Consider the following 17,013-nt stretch of genomic DNA (forward strand, 5'->3'; position numbering starts at 1 on the left):
TTCAATCAGTGGGTTCAGGCAACTGAGCATTTGGTTCAAACAACAGGGTTTAGTGTTTTAGTTTAATTGAGAAAAACTGTAATAGTAATTTATCAGACTAAGATTATGCTGCTGGCTCATAACTGCTAATTAATTTAACAATTAAAGCTCAATAACTAATGAGATTTGAGGTTTAACAGCACAAAGTCACGTTGCACTGCAAAAACTCAAAATCTTACCAAGAATATTTGTCTTATTTCCTGTCAAAATGTAATTTCTAGTCAAAACAAATCTCATTCTACTTAAAATAAGACTCATCACATAAAAAGCAGCTTGTTTTTAGACACTTTTTACTTCTTTCAAGCAGATTTTCACTTGAAATACGTAGAAAAATCTGATAGTGGAGCAAGTTTTTCTTTCTTATTACAAGCACAAAAAACTTGCTTTCACTGGCAGATTTTTCTACTTATTTCAAGTGAAAATTAGTTTGAAGTGAAAATGATCTAAAAACAAGTTAATCTTTAGGTGATGAGTCTTATTTTAAATGGAAAGAGATTAGTTTTGACTAGAAATGAGACATTTTGACAAGAAATAAGACAAATATTCTTGGAAAGATTTTGAGTTTTTGCAGTGTGGTTCACTATTTGGCAGGTGAGCCACATTTACAGAGTCATATTGGTTCACTATTTGGCAGCAGGTGAGCCAGTTCATTCAGATAAAGTTTTATTAGTTGTAACAAGCGGATTAATAAAACTATAGGTTTAGTTGATTGGCTCCTCCCCCTGATAACTGATAACTGGTATCTGATCAGACGTATTGATCAGATCGGTGACATGGGTCCAGACGGAGAGAGAGAGAGAGAGAGAAGCTGATTCTTTGTTTTGGCATCAAACAGCTGAAGGGGCCGAGGCACGTCGACACACACCCCAATACACACACATAAACATAAACATAAACACACACTCCCCTCTCCTGCAGCCTCGGGGCGTGTGTGTGTGTGTGTGTGTGTGTGTGTGTGTGTGTGTGTGTGTGTGTGTGTGTGTGTTTACAGTGCGGAGCTGCAGACGGATCAGTGTTTGGGTGGATCAGATCGAGATCTGTTTGAACTGCTGCTGTCAGTTAGGAGCCCACAGACCCCCACCCACCCCCTCCTCACCCCACCCTAACCCCTAATGCCCCTAATGCCCCTTATACCCCCCCTCACCCCCCCTCAGACCTTTTCACTTTAATGGCAGAGCCCTGACTTCTCTAACAGTCATTACATTTACATGTCACTTGAATTAGTCCAGTGTTTTTCAACCTTGGGGTCGGGACCCCACGTGGGGTCGCCTGGAATGTCTAGTAATTGATAGAAAAAATATTTGTATTAGTCTTTTTTTTTTTACTAATTATTATTCTTTTTAGAATTATGATTAAAAACACCACACACAATCTTAATAAACAACTGTTTTCTATACTTTCACTGTCTCAAATATAAATCAAGTTTGAATAAAATGCGGCATATAAAAATTAGGGGTGTGCCAAAAAAATGGATTCACATAAGAATCACAATTCTCATTCAGAATCGATATAAAACGTCCCAAAATCGATTTTAAAAACAAAAAAAAATGAAACAAATCTGCTGACTGTCTGCCTCCATTTCCTTAGAATTTAAAAGGCAGCATGTTTAACTGCACTATTTTTTTTAATAAAGAGGCACTTTTCATTTTGTTACTTAAGCAATATGTGATATTGCTTTTATGCAACAGTTTCAACAATTCACTCTAAGCATGGATAAATGTTTAAAACTCAATACATGTGAAAAAGACACTTTAGTCGTTCTGTCTTGCAAAGCAGACTGGAGTAGATCATGAGGATCCTTTGCACACCGACAGACTGAAGCTCCAAAAATCACAATCAAATCTAATCGTGAGATAGTAAAAGATTCCCACCCCTAATAAAAATTTCTGAGCTGGTGCATCTTGATTGACGCTGGGTCTATAGGGGTCACTGGAAATTGGGGGTCACTCACCAGCCAAAACAGCTTGTGAACCATCGCCTTAATCCAACTGTAACTGGACGACTGAAACGCATGAAAACACGTTCTCCTTATCCGACTGAGACACAGATAATTCAATTGAAAACAGATTTTCTCCTGCATGTATTCGCCTTAATCAGGGTTAAACTGGATGATGAATGTGAGCATGCTCCACAACAGTTAGGCCGGCTACTTTCAGCCAGTAATCCTCCCCGGAGCGACACGTCCGGTTGGGAACTGAAGTTGAGAACTCTGAGTTATTTATTTCCATTTTTTTTACACCGTGACAGAAAAGTCAACAGACGGGGGTCGGTATTAACCCGCTGAAACGACGCATATCGCCACCTATTCAATTTTCATGTTGCATGTGAACTGTGACGAGGACAGAAGTCCGACGAGACGCTCAAATCCAGCTCGACTTAGCTGTGACTGTGGAGTCACGGCCTGAAATTCAGTACACAAGATTAATAACCAACGAACATTAATAATATCATTAATAAGGATAATGTAATGTGCAGCTGCATCAGGTTGAAGTTCACATCAGGTTTTTTAGACGATGTGCACACAAGAAGTTTCACATGAATCTGGCCTTTGACCTTTGTGTGACGCTGCAAAATAAACTGATTAACTAAAAATAAACTCCAAAAAAACATGTAAAACTAAGAGTGCTTTGTTAGAAACATGTATTTTATCCAGTGTGCATGTTGCAATAAAAAAAATATTTTTTTATGTAAAAAAAAAAAGAAAAAAAAAACTTATAATAAACTAATGAGCTCATCACTGTGATTGATTCACTCGACTGATAAAATGGTGACAATAAAATGATGAAGAAATAAAAGTCACTTTATAATAACTATATACTGTCAATCTTTTAGTTAAACATTATTAAACTTGTCGTGAATGTTTCACTGTGGATCAATCAGCTCATCTATAATGTATAGATACATGTTTAATGTTTGTGTTTTCATACTTAAAAGTTTTATATCAGTTACAAACTAGTTAATTATGAGAAATCAGTGGTTCATTAGATTATTTATTTATTTATTTATTTCATTCATTAACAAACTCTTCAGATGAACGTTGATGCTGCACTGATACAGACATGGACTAATGTTAATGAGTGAGTTCATAGATAATCAATAACCCACCTGAATGAATCATGACTTTCTGAGTTAATAAATGTTTTATAAAACATCTATTAACAAACTTCTAGTTGTTTTAAACTGACACTGTGACATCTACTATACTAAAAACCAGGGCCGGCCCCTGGCATAAACACTATGCGGTTGTTTAGGGCCACAGCCGTTAGGTGGGGGGCCACATGATCAGAAAGGTACCGGGGTTCATTCAAGTCATTTAAACATCCTGAGGTCTGCAGCACGCTATGAGCTTTATATGTAATGTGAAGTCAATATTCAGCTTCTTTTATCTCACATTTGAGACATTTGGTGAAAACAGAACGGCAGAATGACAACATTTGTGCTCAAAAAGCGATTTTACAAAATCTCATTTTAGACTTGTTTTCTACACTTATCTATTACTGTATTCATATCCTATTTCAAGCACCAAAACAGTTCATTCTCATGACTGAAGATGTGTTTTCACAAGGGATTGGACATTTTTCAAAAAGCAGACCTAAATTATTTCTTTATACAGTGTTCTAGGACAAATTGGCCTCAGTGTGCTTACAGCGGAGGTTCTAATATTTAGACATAAAACACTTGAGTATTGTTACATCTGCAAGTATCTTAAAAAGATAAATTTAAGAAAATATGTTAAATTTGAGAAAATGGCCTCAAACCTCAGAGGGCATAAACACGTCTGTATTCAGTTTTAACCAGTGATTTGGTGTTTGCGCTTAGAGTGCAGGGCCACAAACAAAAATCTTGTTTAGGTCCACCAAAATCCTAGGGCCGGCCCTGCTAAAAACAACAATACTTTTTTTTTAATACTGTACTATACTATAGGCCTATAATAGAAAAGCATGAAAGAAAATAAGAATCAATGAACTCAATGATAAAAGTGATAAAATAATGAGATAAAAAACTCAAATAAAAGAGAATCAATCATTGAGATCAATCAGGTTTATTCATTTAAAACATTCAAAGCTGTTACATCTCCATGGTGTTTAATGGCTCCTCTGGGTTTCCATAGCAACCCGTCTGTTCTGATGCTAAAGACCAAAACAAACCGATGTCACTGACGGCGCCTCTGTCTCTGTTTTTGTTTATTCGCTCATTAAAAAGTGAAGTTGTGTGTTTTTTACATCACGAACGTCGTTAACATGAGAAACAACTCGAGGCTAATTAATGATGTGGAGACGCTGACTGACTGATTGTCATGGTAACGCACCGTGTTGACGTCATCGCTGATGAGCGTGAGGTTGTGTATTCACAGAGACACCGAGGTCATTAATCTGTGATGATGACGACTTAACGTACGACTCTGATCTATAATCAATGTTAATGATCATAGAGGTTAGAAAACACACAGAGAAGTGGAGGTTTTCTTTAAATATAATATCTTTTACACTTTTAATCATTGATTCTTATTTGTTTTCTTGGTTGTTTTCAACATTATACAGAAGATTATTGACACATTATTAAACAAAACTGAATGTGTGAGAGATGATGTGACACATTACATTTTTTTATTTTAATTTAATTTTAAATTTAATTACATTTTTTAATCTATTTTAAAGGTAATTCCAATATAAAGCCCCATCGGATTGGAATAATCGGTAACACTTTATAATAAGTACACATAGTTAAGCATTAACAAATACTGAATTCTTCATTTATAACGCATGAATACTCATTAGTACTGTATGTATTTTATAAATACAGTTAGTGCTTATCGATGATGAGTAAAATATTTTTAACTGTGTTTATAAACTACATAGGCTACTAATTAGTATGTGTGTGTTATGAATGATTAATTCAGTATTTGATGCTTAACTAATGCTTAATAGTGTGTACTTATTATAAAGTGTTACCGAATAATCTCCCTCCTTTTTTGTGTTCTTTTATAATTTTCATTGTTTCAGGATGTCACTATACTCCTATCTTAAAACAAATTGCTAATTTTTCTAATTTATTCATTCATTTATTTATTTTCATTCTTTCTTTTTCTATTTTTTTTATTCTTACTATTATGTTTTTTTATGCTCACATCATTGATCCTTGTTATTCAATATCTCTATGTTAGATTTATGTGAGTGAGAGTGTGTGAGCAAGATGTCTGTATTTGTCATATGTTATGTATGTCTATAATGTAAAGTAGTGTTGTTGTCATGTATTCTATGTGTATGTCTGTCGAGGAACCCCCTTGAAAATGAGATGCTACATCTACAGAGGCTATCCTTTAATAAATTCAATTCAATTTATGTTTTACATGTTGTTTCAAAACGTGTTGTTCATTTGTTACAGGCATGAAATGTCAATCCTCTTTTATTTTTATTATTGAAAGTTCATCAGTTTTTCTTCCTGTTGTGTTTGTGGTGAAGCTGAAGTTTTGGAAACTTTGACCCTGAGTTTAACCCCTAGAGTCTGGTCTCTTTGACCTTTGACCTCCTCTACTTCAGGACACAGGTCAGAAGTGAGTTACATGTTTGTTTCTTTCTTTCTTTCTTTCTTTCTTTCTTTCTTTCTTTCTTTCTTTCTTTCTTTCTTTCTTTCTTTCTTTCTTTCTTTCTTTCTTTCTTTCTACATTTGTCTTATTTCTTTCTTAATTTCTCTTTCTTTGTCTTTCTACATTTCTCATTCTTTCAGTCTTTCATTCTTCATTTCTTTCTTTCTTTCTTTCTTTCTTTCTTTGTCTTTCTTCATTTCTCTTACTTTCTGTCTTTCTTTCTTTATTCATTTCTCTTACTCTCTGTCTTCTTTCTTTCTACATTTGTCTTCTTTCTTATTTTTTCTTTCTGTCTTTCTTTCTTCATTTCTCTTACTCTCTTTCTTTCTTTCTTTCTTTCTACACTTGTCTTCTGTCTTTCTTTCTACATTTGTCTTCATACTTTCTTTCTCTTTCTTTTTGTCTTCTTTCTTCATTTCTTTTACTTTCTGTCTTTCTTTCTGGGTTCACTGAGCTGAAGGAAATAAACACATCCAAGAAAGAATGAAGGAAAGAAAAATGCTTTCTACTTTCTTTCTTTCTTTCTTTCTTTCTTTCTTTCTTTCTTTCTTTCTTTCTTTCTTTCTTTCTTTCTTCCTTCCTTCCCTGGATGTGTGTATTTCCTTCAGCTCAGTGAACCCTGTTTGATCAAATAAAGAAGCTAAAACATCATCCATCAGAGACGCAGGTGTGAGTTCAACATGTGTTTTTTAATTTATTTCATCAAAAGGTAAGAAAATAAATCTACATTATAAAAAACAACATCATCATCATCAGTAGAAAAATATCGGGCCCTCTCCTCCTCCTCCTCTTCATCATACAGTATTTACAGTCTCAGCATCATAACACGTTGTAACACATCTCCGAGCTCCTCAGGAGGTTGTTCTCCTCCTGGCAGCCGTAGCCAAAGTCCCACGGGCCGTAGTACCCATAATCTTTCTTTCTTTCTCTTTCTTTTTGTCTTTCTTTCTTTCTTTCTTTCTTTCTTTCTTTCTTTCTTTCTTTCTTTCTTTCTTTCTTTCTTTCTTTCTTTCTTATACATTTCTCTTTCTTTCTGTCTTTCATTTTTCTTTCTTATACATTTCTCTTTCTTTCTTTCTGTCTTTCATTTTTCTGTCTTTCTTTCTTAATTTATCTTTCTTTCTTTCTTTCTTACTGTAATTTATCTTTCTTTGTCTTTCTTCATTTCTCTTACTCTGTCTTCTTTCTTTCTTTCTACATTTGTCTTCTTACTTTCTTTCTCTTTCATTTTGTCTTTCTTTCTTCTTTCTTAATTTCTCTTACTCTCTGTCTTTCTTTCTTTCTACATTTGTCTTCTTTCTCTCTTAATTTATCTTTCTTTGTCTTTCTTCTTTCTTAATTTCTTACTCTCTGTCTTTCTTCTTTCTTTCTCTCTGTCTTTCTTTCTTTCTACATTTTATTCTTTCTTTCTTTCTCTTACTTTCCGTCTTTCTTTCTTTCTACTTTCTTTCTACAATTTTCTTTCTTTCTACACTTGTCTTCTTTCTTTCTTTCTTTCTACAGTTGTCTCCTTACTTTCTTTCTCTTTCTTTTTGACTTTCTTCTTTCTTAATTCCTCTTACTCTCTGTCTTTCTTTCTTTCTACATTTGTCTTCTTTCTTTCTTATTTTTTCTTTCTTTCTACATTTTATTCTTTCTTTCTCTTACTTTCTGTCTTTCTTTCTGTCTTTCTTTCTACATTTCTCTTTCTACTTTCTTTCTACAATTTTCTTTCTTTCTTTCTTTCTTTCTTTCTACATTTGTCTTCTTACTTTCTTTCTCTTACTTTTTGTCTTTCTTCTTTCTTAATTTATCTTACTCTGTCTTTCTTTCTTTCTTTCTACATTTGTCTTCTTTCTTTCTTAATTTATCTTTCTTTCTGTCTTTCTTAATTTCTTACTCTCTGTCTTTCTTTCTTTCTTTCTTTCTACATTTTATTCTTTCTTTCTTTCTCTTACTTTATGTCTTTCTTTCTTTTGAAGAGTTCTAAAACTTGAACTCGCGTGTTCGTTTGATGAAGTATGCAGGAGACGTTCAGTTACAAAATTTTAGATATTTATTTATAAAAGAATCAACTAGGAAAAGAGATCGTGTACAGAGCTCCGGACCAGACTAAGTTTCCCTGACCAACATGCCGCAGCAGCATCAGTTCACGAAGTCTGATGCTGTCTCCTGTCCCTGTCCGGTTTTAAAGTTACTGATTACACAAATGCAAGATATGATGTAATTGATGTAATGTGCATCCTCATTGGCTGGAGTCCGTACGCCATGACCTCGTGTCTGACCCCAATCTCATGCTTGGTGCTGATCAGCTGTTGATAGCTCCTATTAAACAAGGGACAAGAGAAAGAGAAAAGGACAAGACACGCAACCCCCCGCATTCGTCAGCTTTCCCCTGCGTCAGCTGACTATCACAGTTACACTAGGTACGAAGACCAGATATCCCAATTGTTTATCAAACAACCAGTACACTCAGTCCCTGTGTGTATCTGATACTTCCCCTGTATGTCATTCTCTGGGCTGTAAGAGCAAAACACAGTAATTACACCAATTATAGAAAAGTTGATTACATGCTTCATTATTAAACTGATTGTCACAAGCTTATCATATGTCTAAGGCAAATGTCAATATCCCAAACATTATAGCAATATACGATTTTGGGGTAAATATCACAACACTTTCTGTCTGTCTTTCTTTCTACATTTCTCTTTCTACTTTTTTCTACAATTTTCTTTCTTTCTTTCTTTCTTTCTTTCTTTCTTTCTTTCTTTCTTTCTTTCTTTCTTTCTCTGGTTTAGTTTAGTTTAGTTTGTTCATTAGCTTGTTTGTTTGTGTGTTAGTTGTTGTCTTATGTTTGTGTTTTGTGTTTTATATTGTAAAAATGCTGGGTATCTTAATTTGGTTTGTAGGACAGGCATTAATCAGCATCAATCAGCATTATGCTTCTGCCTTTTCAGTCACTATTTTGTCGATAATGTTTGCTATTGTGTGATGCGACTGAATAAAGAATTTCAATCAATTCCTGGATGTGTGTATTTCCTTCAGCTCAGTGAACCCAGTTTGATCAAATAAAGAAGCTAAAACATCATCCATCAGAGACGCAGGTGTGAGTTCAACATGTTTTTTTTTTATTTCATCAAAAGGTAAGAAAATAAATCTACATTATAAAAAACAACATCATCATCATCATCAGTAGAAAAATATCGGGCCCTCTCCTCCTCCTCCTCTTCATCATACAGTATTTACAGTCTCAGCATCATAACACATTGTAACACATCTCCGAGCTCCTCAGGAGGTTGTTCTCCTCCTGGCAGCCGTAGCCAAAGTCCCACGGGCCGTAGTACCCATAATCTTTCTTTCTTTCTTTCTTTCTTTCTTTCTTTCTACATTTGTCTTAATACTTTCTTTCTCTTTCTTTTTATCTTTCTTCTTTCTTCATTTCTCTTACTTTCTGTCTTTCTTTCTTTCTGGGTTCACTGAGCTGAAGGAAATAAACACATCCAAGAAAGAATGAAGGAAAGAGAAATGTGGAAAGAATGAAGAAAGAAAGTAGAAAGAGAAATGCTTTCTACTTTCTTTATTCATTCTTTCTACGTTTCTCTTTCTTTCTTTCTTTCTTTCTTTCTTTCTTTCTTTCTTTCTTTCTTTCTTTCTTTCTTTCTTTCTTTCTTTTTTCTTTCTTTCTTCCCTGGATGTGTGTATTTCCTTCAGCTCAGTGAACCCAGTTTGATCAAATAAAGAAGCTAAAACATCATCCATCAGAGACTCAGGTGTGAGTTCAACATGTTTTTTTTTTATTTCATCAAAAGGTAAGAAAATAAATCTACATTATAAAAAACAACAACATCATCATCATCAGTAGAAAAATATCGGGCCCTCTCCTCCTCCTCCTCTTCATCATACAGTATTTACAGTCTCAGCATCATAACACATTGTAACACATCTCCGAGCTCCTCAGCAGGTTGTTCTCCTCCTGGCAGCCATAGCCAAAGTCCCACGGGCCGTAGTACCCATAATGCTCTGGGGCAGCGGCGGTGGCAGCAGAGTAGGCGTCGTGCTGCTGCTGCTGCACCGGCCAGCAGTGGGACAGGCTGAAACAGTCCTGGGGGGGGTAGTGGTGGTGGTGGGGGTGGGGGTAGGGGTCGGAGGAGGAGGAGGAGAAGCCGGAGGAGAAGAAGCCGGACTCGATCCTGGTGGGAGAGTCGTAGCAGGAGGAGGAGGAGGAGGAGAAGGAGTCCTGGGGGGAGTAGCTGTTGTGGTCCACGGGGCTGCAGAGCTTCAGGGACTCGGGAGAGGAGCAGGGAGCCTGGAGGAGGAGGAGGAGATTGATGTTAATGACTGATTCTTTCATTAAAGCCGATAAAACAACTTCATTCACCAATATGTTCTTAAGAAATGTCTAGAGATCTAAAATTAAGAAGTTCATAAGAAAGTTCTTAAAGGGACAACGAGGAGTTTCTCGAGCGGCAGAACGAAAAATTCTGCGACAATAAAAAAGTCTCATATTAATGTGGATGAATCTACGTTACCACTTGTTAATGGGCCCATTTTCGATAAATATATCGTTTTGTCTCTATCGTTGTTTTGTTATTATTAGTGGTGGCGGAAATGCTGGTCAAGCCGCATTCCCTTTAAGTGCAAGTGCAAGTGTCGCTTTAAGTGCAATTCCTCAATATTTTCTTAAAGGGACAACGAGGAGTTTTGGAAAAGCGAAGTGTTTTCACACTACATTTATGAGCCTCCGCGCGCACCGTGAAATTCTCTTTGACCGGTGCAAGACAGACTCATGTTTTCATTCATCAAGAATTAAAGTCAGAGGTTGGAAGACGATCACATACTGTCGTAGTTCCGACCATAAACGGCGATTCGGTGGCGTTATTCTCATGACTCGCCAAGAAACCGAAAGTAAAGAAACGCTGGTCGACCAGCATTTCCGCCACCACTAATAATAACAAAATAACGATAGTGACAAAACCATATATTTATTGAAAATGGGCCCATTAACAAGTGTGGGTAACGTAGATTCATCCACATTAACAGGGCCGTTGTATAGGGGAGAAAGGTGATGATAATTCTAGGGGCCCAGCGCCCAGTAGGGCCCCCAGTAGTCTAATCTCTGTATGACTGAATTATTCTGCGTAAGACCCTGACTAATACTCATAGTAATGCTGCATTATTATCAAAACAAAGTAGGCTAAATAAAAAATGATAATACATAGGCTACGTAGTCTGAGAAAAAAAAAGTGGAAAAGTCAGGGGCCCACCCACTTTGGTATTCTTTCAGGGGGCCCCAGAATTCCTAGCAACGGCCCTGGACATTAATATGAGACTTTTTTTTATTGTTGCGGAACTTTTCATTCTGCCGATGGAGAAACTCCTCGTTGTCCCTTTAAAAAGAAATTTAAAACATATCTTTTTAATTTGGTTTTTAATAGGGGTTAATTTTTCTCTTTTATCACTGTTATTGCTGTACTTTGTTTTGTTGATGATGTGTTTCTGATATTGCTTTGTGCAAGCACTTTGGGCTGCATGAAAGGTGCTTTAAAAATAAAGATTATTATTAATAATAATAATTTAAAACAAACCATAGACTAATCAGTACAACATGACTCCCTAACATCTCACTCATTCTGCATCACCCTGTTTTTTTTTACACAGCCGGCTTTTATTTTGAAAGTATTACATAGACTAATAGAAGAGCCTTTATTTTGAACGTTTTTTGACACTTACCATCTCGGTTCCGTAGAAATCCGCGTCCGAGGAGAGTCCGTGGCACCAGGGCAGCGGGAGAGCGGGAGGGGGGGGCAGCTGGGCGCCGCTGAAGCCCCCACCACCTCCACCGATGTTATTATTGATGCTGTTGTAACAGTTACTAGGCAACATCACGTCTCCAAACTGCTGCTGCTGGATGTCCGTGAACGCGTCTCCTCCTCCGTGCACCGGGATTAAACTGTGGTGGTTATTGTTGTTGTGGTTGTTGTAGCTGCTGAGCTCCATGATGCAGGAGGAGGAGGAGGAGGAGGAGGAGGTGTGAGGAGGAAGAGGAAGAGGAGGAGGAGCAGCCGACGACGATGACGAAGGGATGAAGTCTGGAAAACGAGATGATAAATATTCAATAAGTAAATAACACAGGTGGAATGACGTCACGGGCTGCAGGTTAATCAGCTGTCAGCGCGTCACACCTACATATATACATATATACATACATATAGTAGCGATATATAAAGGCTATATATATAGAAATATATGAAGCCGCTCGGTCTCTATATAGAAAAGAGCTGAGTCAGGCAGAGTGAGCGCTAACTCTGGCTTCACGCTGAATTTCAAAATAAAAGTTTATTTTTTAGGCTATTGGATATTTTCTTTTTCTTTATTTTCTTTTTCTTTTCTTTTTTTTTTTTTTTTTTGTTGTTGGACCAATCGATCTGCAGAGCGCGTGCGACCAGACCTATAATAATGGACCTATAAGTTCAGAGAGCGATGATGTCATGGGATGATGAGGCAACACGTTGGACTGAAGCTTTGGTTTATAAGAAGAAGAGGAAGATGAGCTGCTCAGTGGGAATGGAGGAGAGGAGTGTGTGTGTATGTGTGTGTGTTTGACTTTACAGCTTTTAGATTGATTTAATTTATAAAGAATGTGTGTGTGTGTTTGACTCTGTGTGTGACTGTGTGTGTGGATTTGTATCAGAAGTTGCATAGGCTGCATACAGGTGTGTGTGTGTGTCTTTCTCTCTGTTTGTGTTGCAGCTTTGGTGGAGTTTTTTTTTTTTTTTTTGTCTCTGGACTTGGACAGTGTTTCTGCTTCTGCTGCTTCTGCTTCTTGTGCTCGTGCTCGTGAACTTACTTGGCAACGTGGACGCGCAGAGATCCTGAAGCTCCTGAGAGAGAGCCTGAGAGATCTGGAGGAGGAAGAGGAGGAGGAGGAGGAGGGTTAGATCTGTTCTTTTAATCAGGGACAAAACTTTATACTTGTCTTCTTTTCTTTTCTTTTCTTTTTTTTTAACTCTGAGTGTCTGTATGCATGCGCGTGCGTGTGTGCGCGTGTGCTGCTTCGTTAAAACACGTTAGTATTGATGTTGTTGCCACTGGGAGTGAATCATTGACAGCTAGGGGCAGTTAGCTGCTGCTGGGGGGGGAGAAGGGGGAGGAGGGGGGTTAGGAGGTAAAAGGGGGAGTTTTTCTTTTCTTTTTCTTTTTTTCTTTGTACCGTTTTGAGTTTCTTCCTGCTGGCCTCGCGCGCCCTGTGTCTCTGCAGCAGCTCTTTGACCGTGGTCTTCACGCGCACACCCTGGTACACTCTGGGCTTGTCTGATGGAGAGAGAGAGAGAGAGAGAGATTGTGTTTACTAAACACCGTTCAGCAGCAGACAATAACACACACTGACTCCTCAACACCCCCTCATCCCCTCCTCCTCCCCCTCCTCCCCTCTCCCACCCCGCTCAGCCCCTCCCACTCCTGTTTTTCCTCTTCTCCTTCTTCTTTTTCTCCTTTTTCTTCTTTTTCTCTCGCTCCAAACATAAAAACTAAATCTGATCGCTGATCATCTTTATCATCATCGATACTGTTCCTTCACCTCCACCAGCCCCCCTCTCCCCCACTCCTCCTCATAAAGTTTCACTGTGTTTTTATTCTTTTTATTTCATTTATTCAGGTGGAAACGTCACAAACAGCAACAACAACGTGGTTATTATGGTCTTATAATAATAAACATTAAACTGTTTCTGTGCGTAAATTAAAAACTCTTTTCTGTGTGTTTTCTGGGAGACCCCCGAGCCCCCGGTCTCCCCTCCTCCAGTCCCCCCACTCAGGACCCGGCGTTTCCTATTCCTGCTGCCCCTCCTGAGTGTGTGTGTGTGTGTGTTGTGTGTTCATGCTCCGCGCTCCCGAAAACAAACCAGGAAACAAAAAGGAAAAACGGCACAAAAAGGCGAAAATGTAAGTTTGTTTCTTAACCTTAAAGCAGATACACGTGTGTGTGTGTGTTTGTGTGTGTTTGTGTGACTGTGTGTGTGTGATCGGGGTTGAAACGGTTAAAGTTGGGCAATAAAAAGTCCGCGTGGAGCTCCGCGAAACAAAAACAGACACAAACAAAGAGGCGGAAAAAGAAGCGACCGACGCGTAAAAACCTAAAAAAGCTGCAACTGTTAAGAGAGAAAACAGCTGATCAGATCTGATCTGATCTGATCTGATCTGATCTGATCGATCTGAGCAGCAGTTTGGGTCCAACATGTGTGTGAGTGTGTGTCGGGGTGTGTGTCCATGAAAACAGGCTGTTTATTACGCATGTGAGCGCCATGTTCGCCGCTTCAGTTGGTTTAAAACTTTCACCTCGCGTTGTTTTCACGACTCAAACCAAAACTCTTTGATTAAAGTTTAATGAAACCCCGCCGCTCCCCCCCTCCTGTTAGATCTGACACTCTGAATCCTTATTATCATTATTATTATGGGATATTATAATCGGCTCGGTCTCCTATAGGAGAAGCCGCTGCAGCTCAGAGCCACAGGCGGAATGGAAAGTGACGAAGCTGCCGCGGAAAAAGGCGATTTGATAAGAGACGAAAAAGCCTCGAGTGTGAAACCTCATCTGATAAATATTCATACAGCTTCAAACCGCTTCTTGATGATTTGTCTTAAATGTGGCAAATAATAGTGGAGTAAAAAAAAAAGAGAGAGGGTAGACACATCCCACTCACTTACACGGCCACGCTCCGTGTTACGCAAAAAAAAAAAAAAGAAACACGCCAGAAGCCGGCGAGAAATCGAGCCTGAATAAGCTTTAATTAAATAATAATGTTTTTAAAGAAGAACTGTCTGTATAACCACACACGTGTCCCGACCTGTGTTTTACAGCACTGATCAGAGAAATCAAACATATCACGGGCTGAGGAGCCAGAGGAGCAGCGGAGGAGCTGATCCAGGAGCAGCAGCAGCAGCAGGAGGTGGAGGAGGAGGAGGAGGCGGCAGGTGGAGAAACTAAAACTTTACCAACATCTAAACTTCACCACAGAAACACCTCAAACTGTCTATAAATCCACATCCACAGTGTTAAAACACAGATAACTCCCTTCTCTCCCTCTGAGCTGCTGCCTCATGTTGTCTCTAAAACTTCTCCCTCTTTCTCTCCCTTCTTCTTTTCTATATTTTTTTTATCCAAACAGATGAAAAAGCTGCAAAATTCACTTCCACGAAGGCAAAACCACGAGTTGAAAACTCACCAGACATGATGCCAGGGATGAGGAGAGGCTCAGGGCTCAGGACCGGAGGGGGCTCCACAAGCTGCTTTTTCCACCTCAGTAAAAATGGCCCAAGAACGAAATTTGTGCAAAAATCTAAAAAATTCTCAACACAAAAGTCTCCCGGCAGAGTCAGAGCATACAATAATATTGTAATATAGCTGTGAACATATTAGTTTGAGATTTTCTCCCTCCATGCCTACTATTTAAAACCCCTAGAACTCAATGATTTGACAATGATTTGATTGCGCGTTACTTTCAATTTGAATATTCAGAGGCAGCCGAGTTTTATCGATTTTTCATTAAAAATGAGTCCGCAGTGACGTCAGACAGGCCCCACTTTAATGTAATATACTCTTATTTCACACTTTGACCAAAAAGAAACCATACTTTTATTAATTTTATCCTCCATTTCCAATATCAGGGCTTCACACCCCCCTCATTAAGCACTGCAGCTCCTGGGAGCCTCGTGCACTGCGGCTTTTCACCCACTTTTCCGGGCTCGTGCGCTCGGACACGCGTCCCCAGGGGTGTCCCCCGCGTCACGCGCACACTTTGGATCATATTTTTAAGGTTTTTTGGTGAGAAAAACATAAAATTGAGGGAGAAGTGGGCGTGGCAAAGGGCAGCAGCAGCCATCTTGGTCTGCAGCAGCAGTGGAGGGGCCTGTGGCTGCAGCAGCTCACCTGGAGGGGCGCGAGGAGGGGGTGAAGGGGGGGGCTACTGTACCCCCCACCACCCCAACACACACACACAAACATCTCACACACTTAATACACAAAGAGACACACTTAGTTTATTTGTTGCTCTGTTGGTGTTGCCTTCAGTTTGTCTTTGTCTATGTGTTTATATGTAGACTATCAGAGAGATAAAGACTAGTGATACTATGTTAGAATAAATCTACATATACTTATATATATTAGAGAGATACAGATTAGTGATAGCCTAATATATTAGAATAAACCCAGCTAGATAAACTCATGAATTAACTTATTGTAGCCCTATAGATTATAATGACAAGAATGAATGTATGTATGAATGTAGCTACATGTGTTTGTATATATGTAGGCTATTTGACTATAGAGAGATAAAGATTAGTGAAATATGTTAGAATAAACCTATACTGTATATGTATATACTTATATATCAGAGAGATAAAGATTAGTGAGAATATATTAATAAATCCAGCTAGATGAACTCATAAATTAACTTATTGTGGCCCTATAGATGATAATGACAAGGAAGCTTGATAGATAATTTATGAATGAAGCGGTACAGGGAGTAAATAAGTTTTACTTCTTCTCACTCCTTTTCGGATTTTCGGTATTTATTTGTTACGTCTGTCCTTTGCTGTGTTAGGGAGGGAGGGGGCACGGGTCTACTGTACCCCCCACCACCCCAACACACACACACACACAAACAAACATCTCACACACTTAATACACAAAGAGACACACTTAGTTTATTTGTTGCTCTGTTGGTGTTGCCTTCAGTTTGTCTTTGTCTATGTGTTTATATGTAGACTATGACTATAAAGATTAGCGATAGCCTAATATATTAGAATAAATCTACATATACTTATATATATTAGAGAGATACAGATTAGTGATAGCCTAATATATTAGAATAAACTCATAAATTAACTTATTGTAGCCCTATAGATTATAATGAGAAGGAAGCTTGATAGATCATTTATGAATGAAGCGGTACAGGGAGTAAATAAGTTTGACTTCTTCCCACTCCTTTTCGGATTTGAAAAAACAGACAGAAACAATCTAATTATCTTTATTTTCAATTATTTTATTTTTGCTCATGTGTTGTCTTTGTAAAGTATTTATTTGTTACCGTATGTCTGTCCATTAGTACTGTATTATGTTTCATTCTTTTAACATGTCCGAGATAAACTAAACTAACGAACTAACTAACTAAATGACTAACTATAACGCAGATATAATGAGGATTCAGATCAATAACCAGTTTATTAACGTTTTTATTTTTTTGAAGAAACTAATTATTGATCCAAATCTGATCAATCCGAACTGTTTCACATCTGATTTCCATTCAAACGTGTTTATTGATCTCATCTTATATACAGTATACAGTATAGGCTGCTACATACAGTAGGCTATAGGCTACTATATACAGAACCAGTGTAAAGAAGCTGCAGCTGCA

General features: G+C 38.0%; 1 protein-coding gene and 1 long non-coding RNA gene across 2 annotated transcripts; one reads left to right on the forward strand and one right to left on the reverse strand.

The window, feature by feature from the left end:
- Positions 1–9,527: 9,527 nt before the first annotated feature.
- Positions 9,528–12,920, reverse strand: pou2af3 (POU class 2 homeobox associating factor 3; the record flags this gene model as incomplete). Its single annotated transcript, XM_085794619.1, has 4 exons — positions 9,528–9,911; positions 11,336–11,625; positions 12,453–12,507; positions 12,816–12,920. Coding segments are annotated over 4 exons (834 nt in total), but the record flags the coding sequence as incomplete, so codon positions are not given.
- A 1,538-nt stretch (positions 12,921–14,458) lies between these two features.
- LOC146975447 (uncharacterized) lies at positions 14,459–15,165 on the forward strand. Its single transcript, XR_015037355.1, has 2 exons — positions 14,459–14,572; positions 14,767–15,165. It is a non-coding gene; the product is annotated as an uncharacterized LOC146975447 (long non-coding RNA).
- Positions 15,166–17,013: the final 1,848 nt, after the last annotated feature.

The sequence above is a fragment of the Trachurus japonicus genome, chromosome 13 (genome assembly GCF_045865225.1).
Source record: "Trachurus japonicus isolate A0001 chromosome 13, Traja_1.0".
NCBI lineage: Eukaryota > Metazoa > Chordata > Actinopteri > Carangiformes > Carangidae > Trachurus > Trachurus japonicus.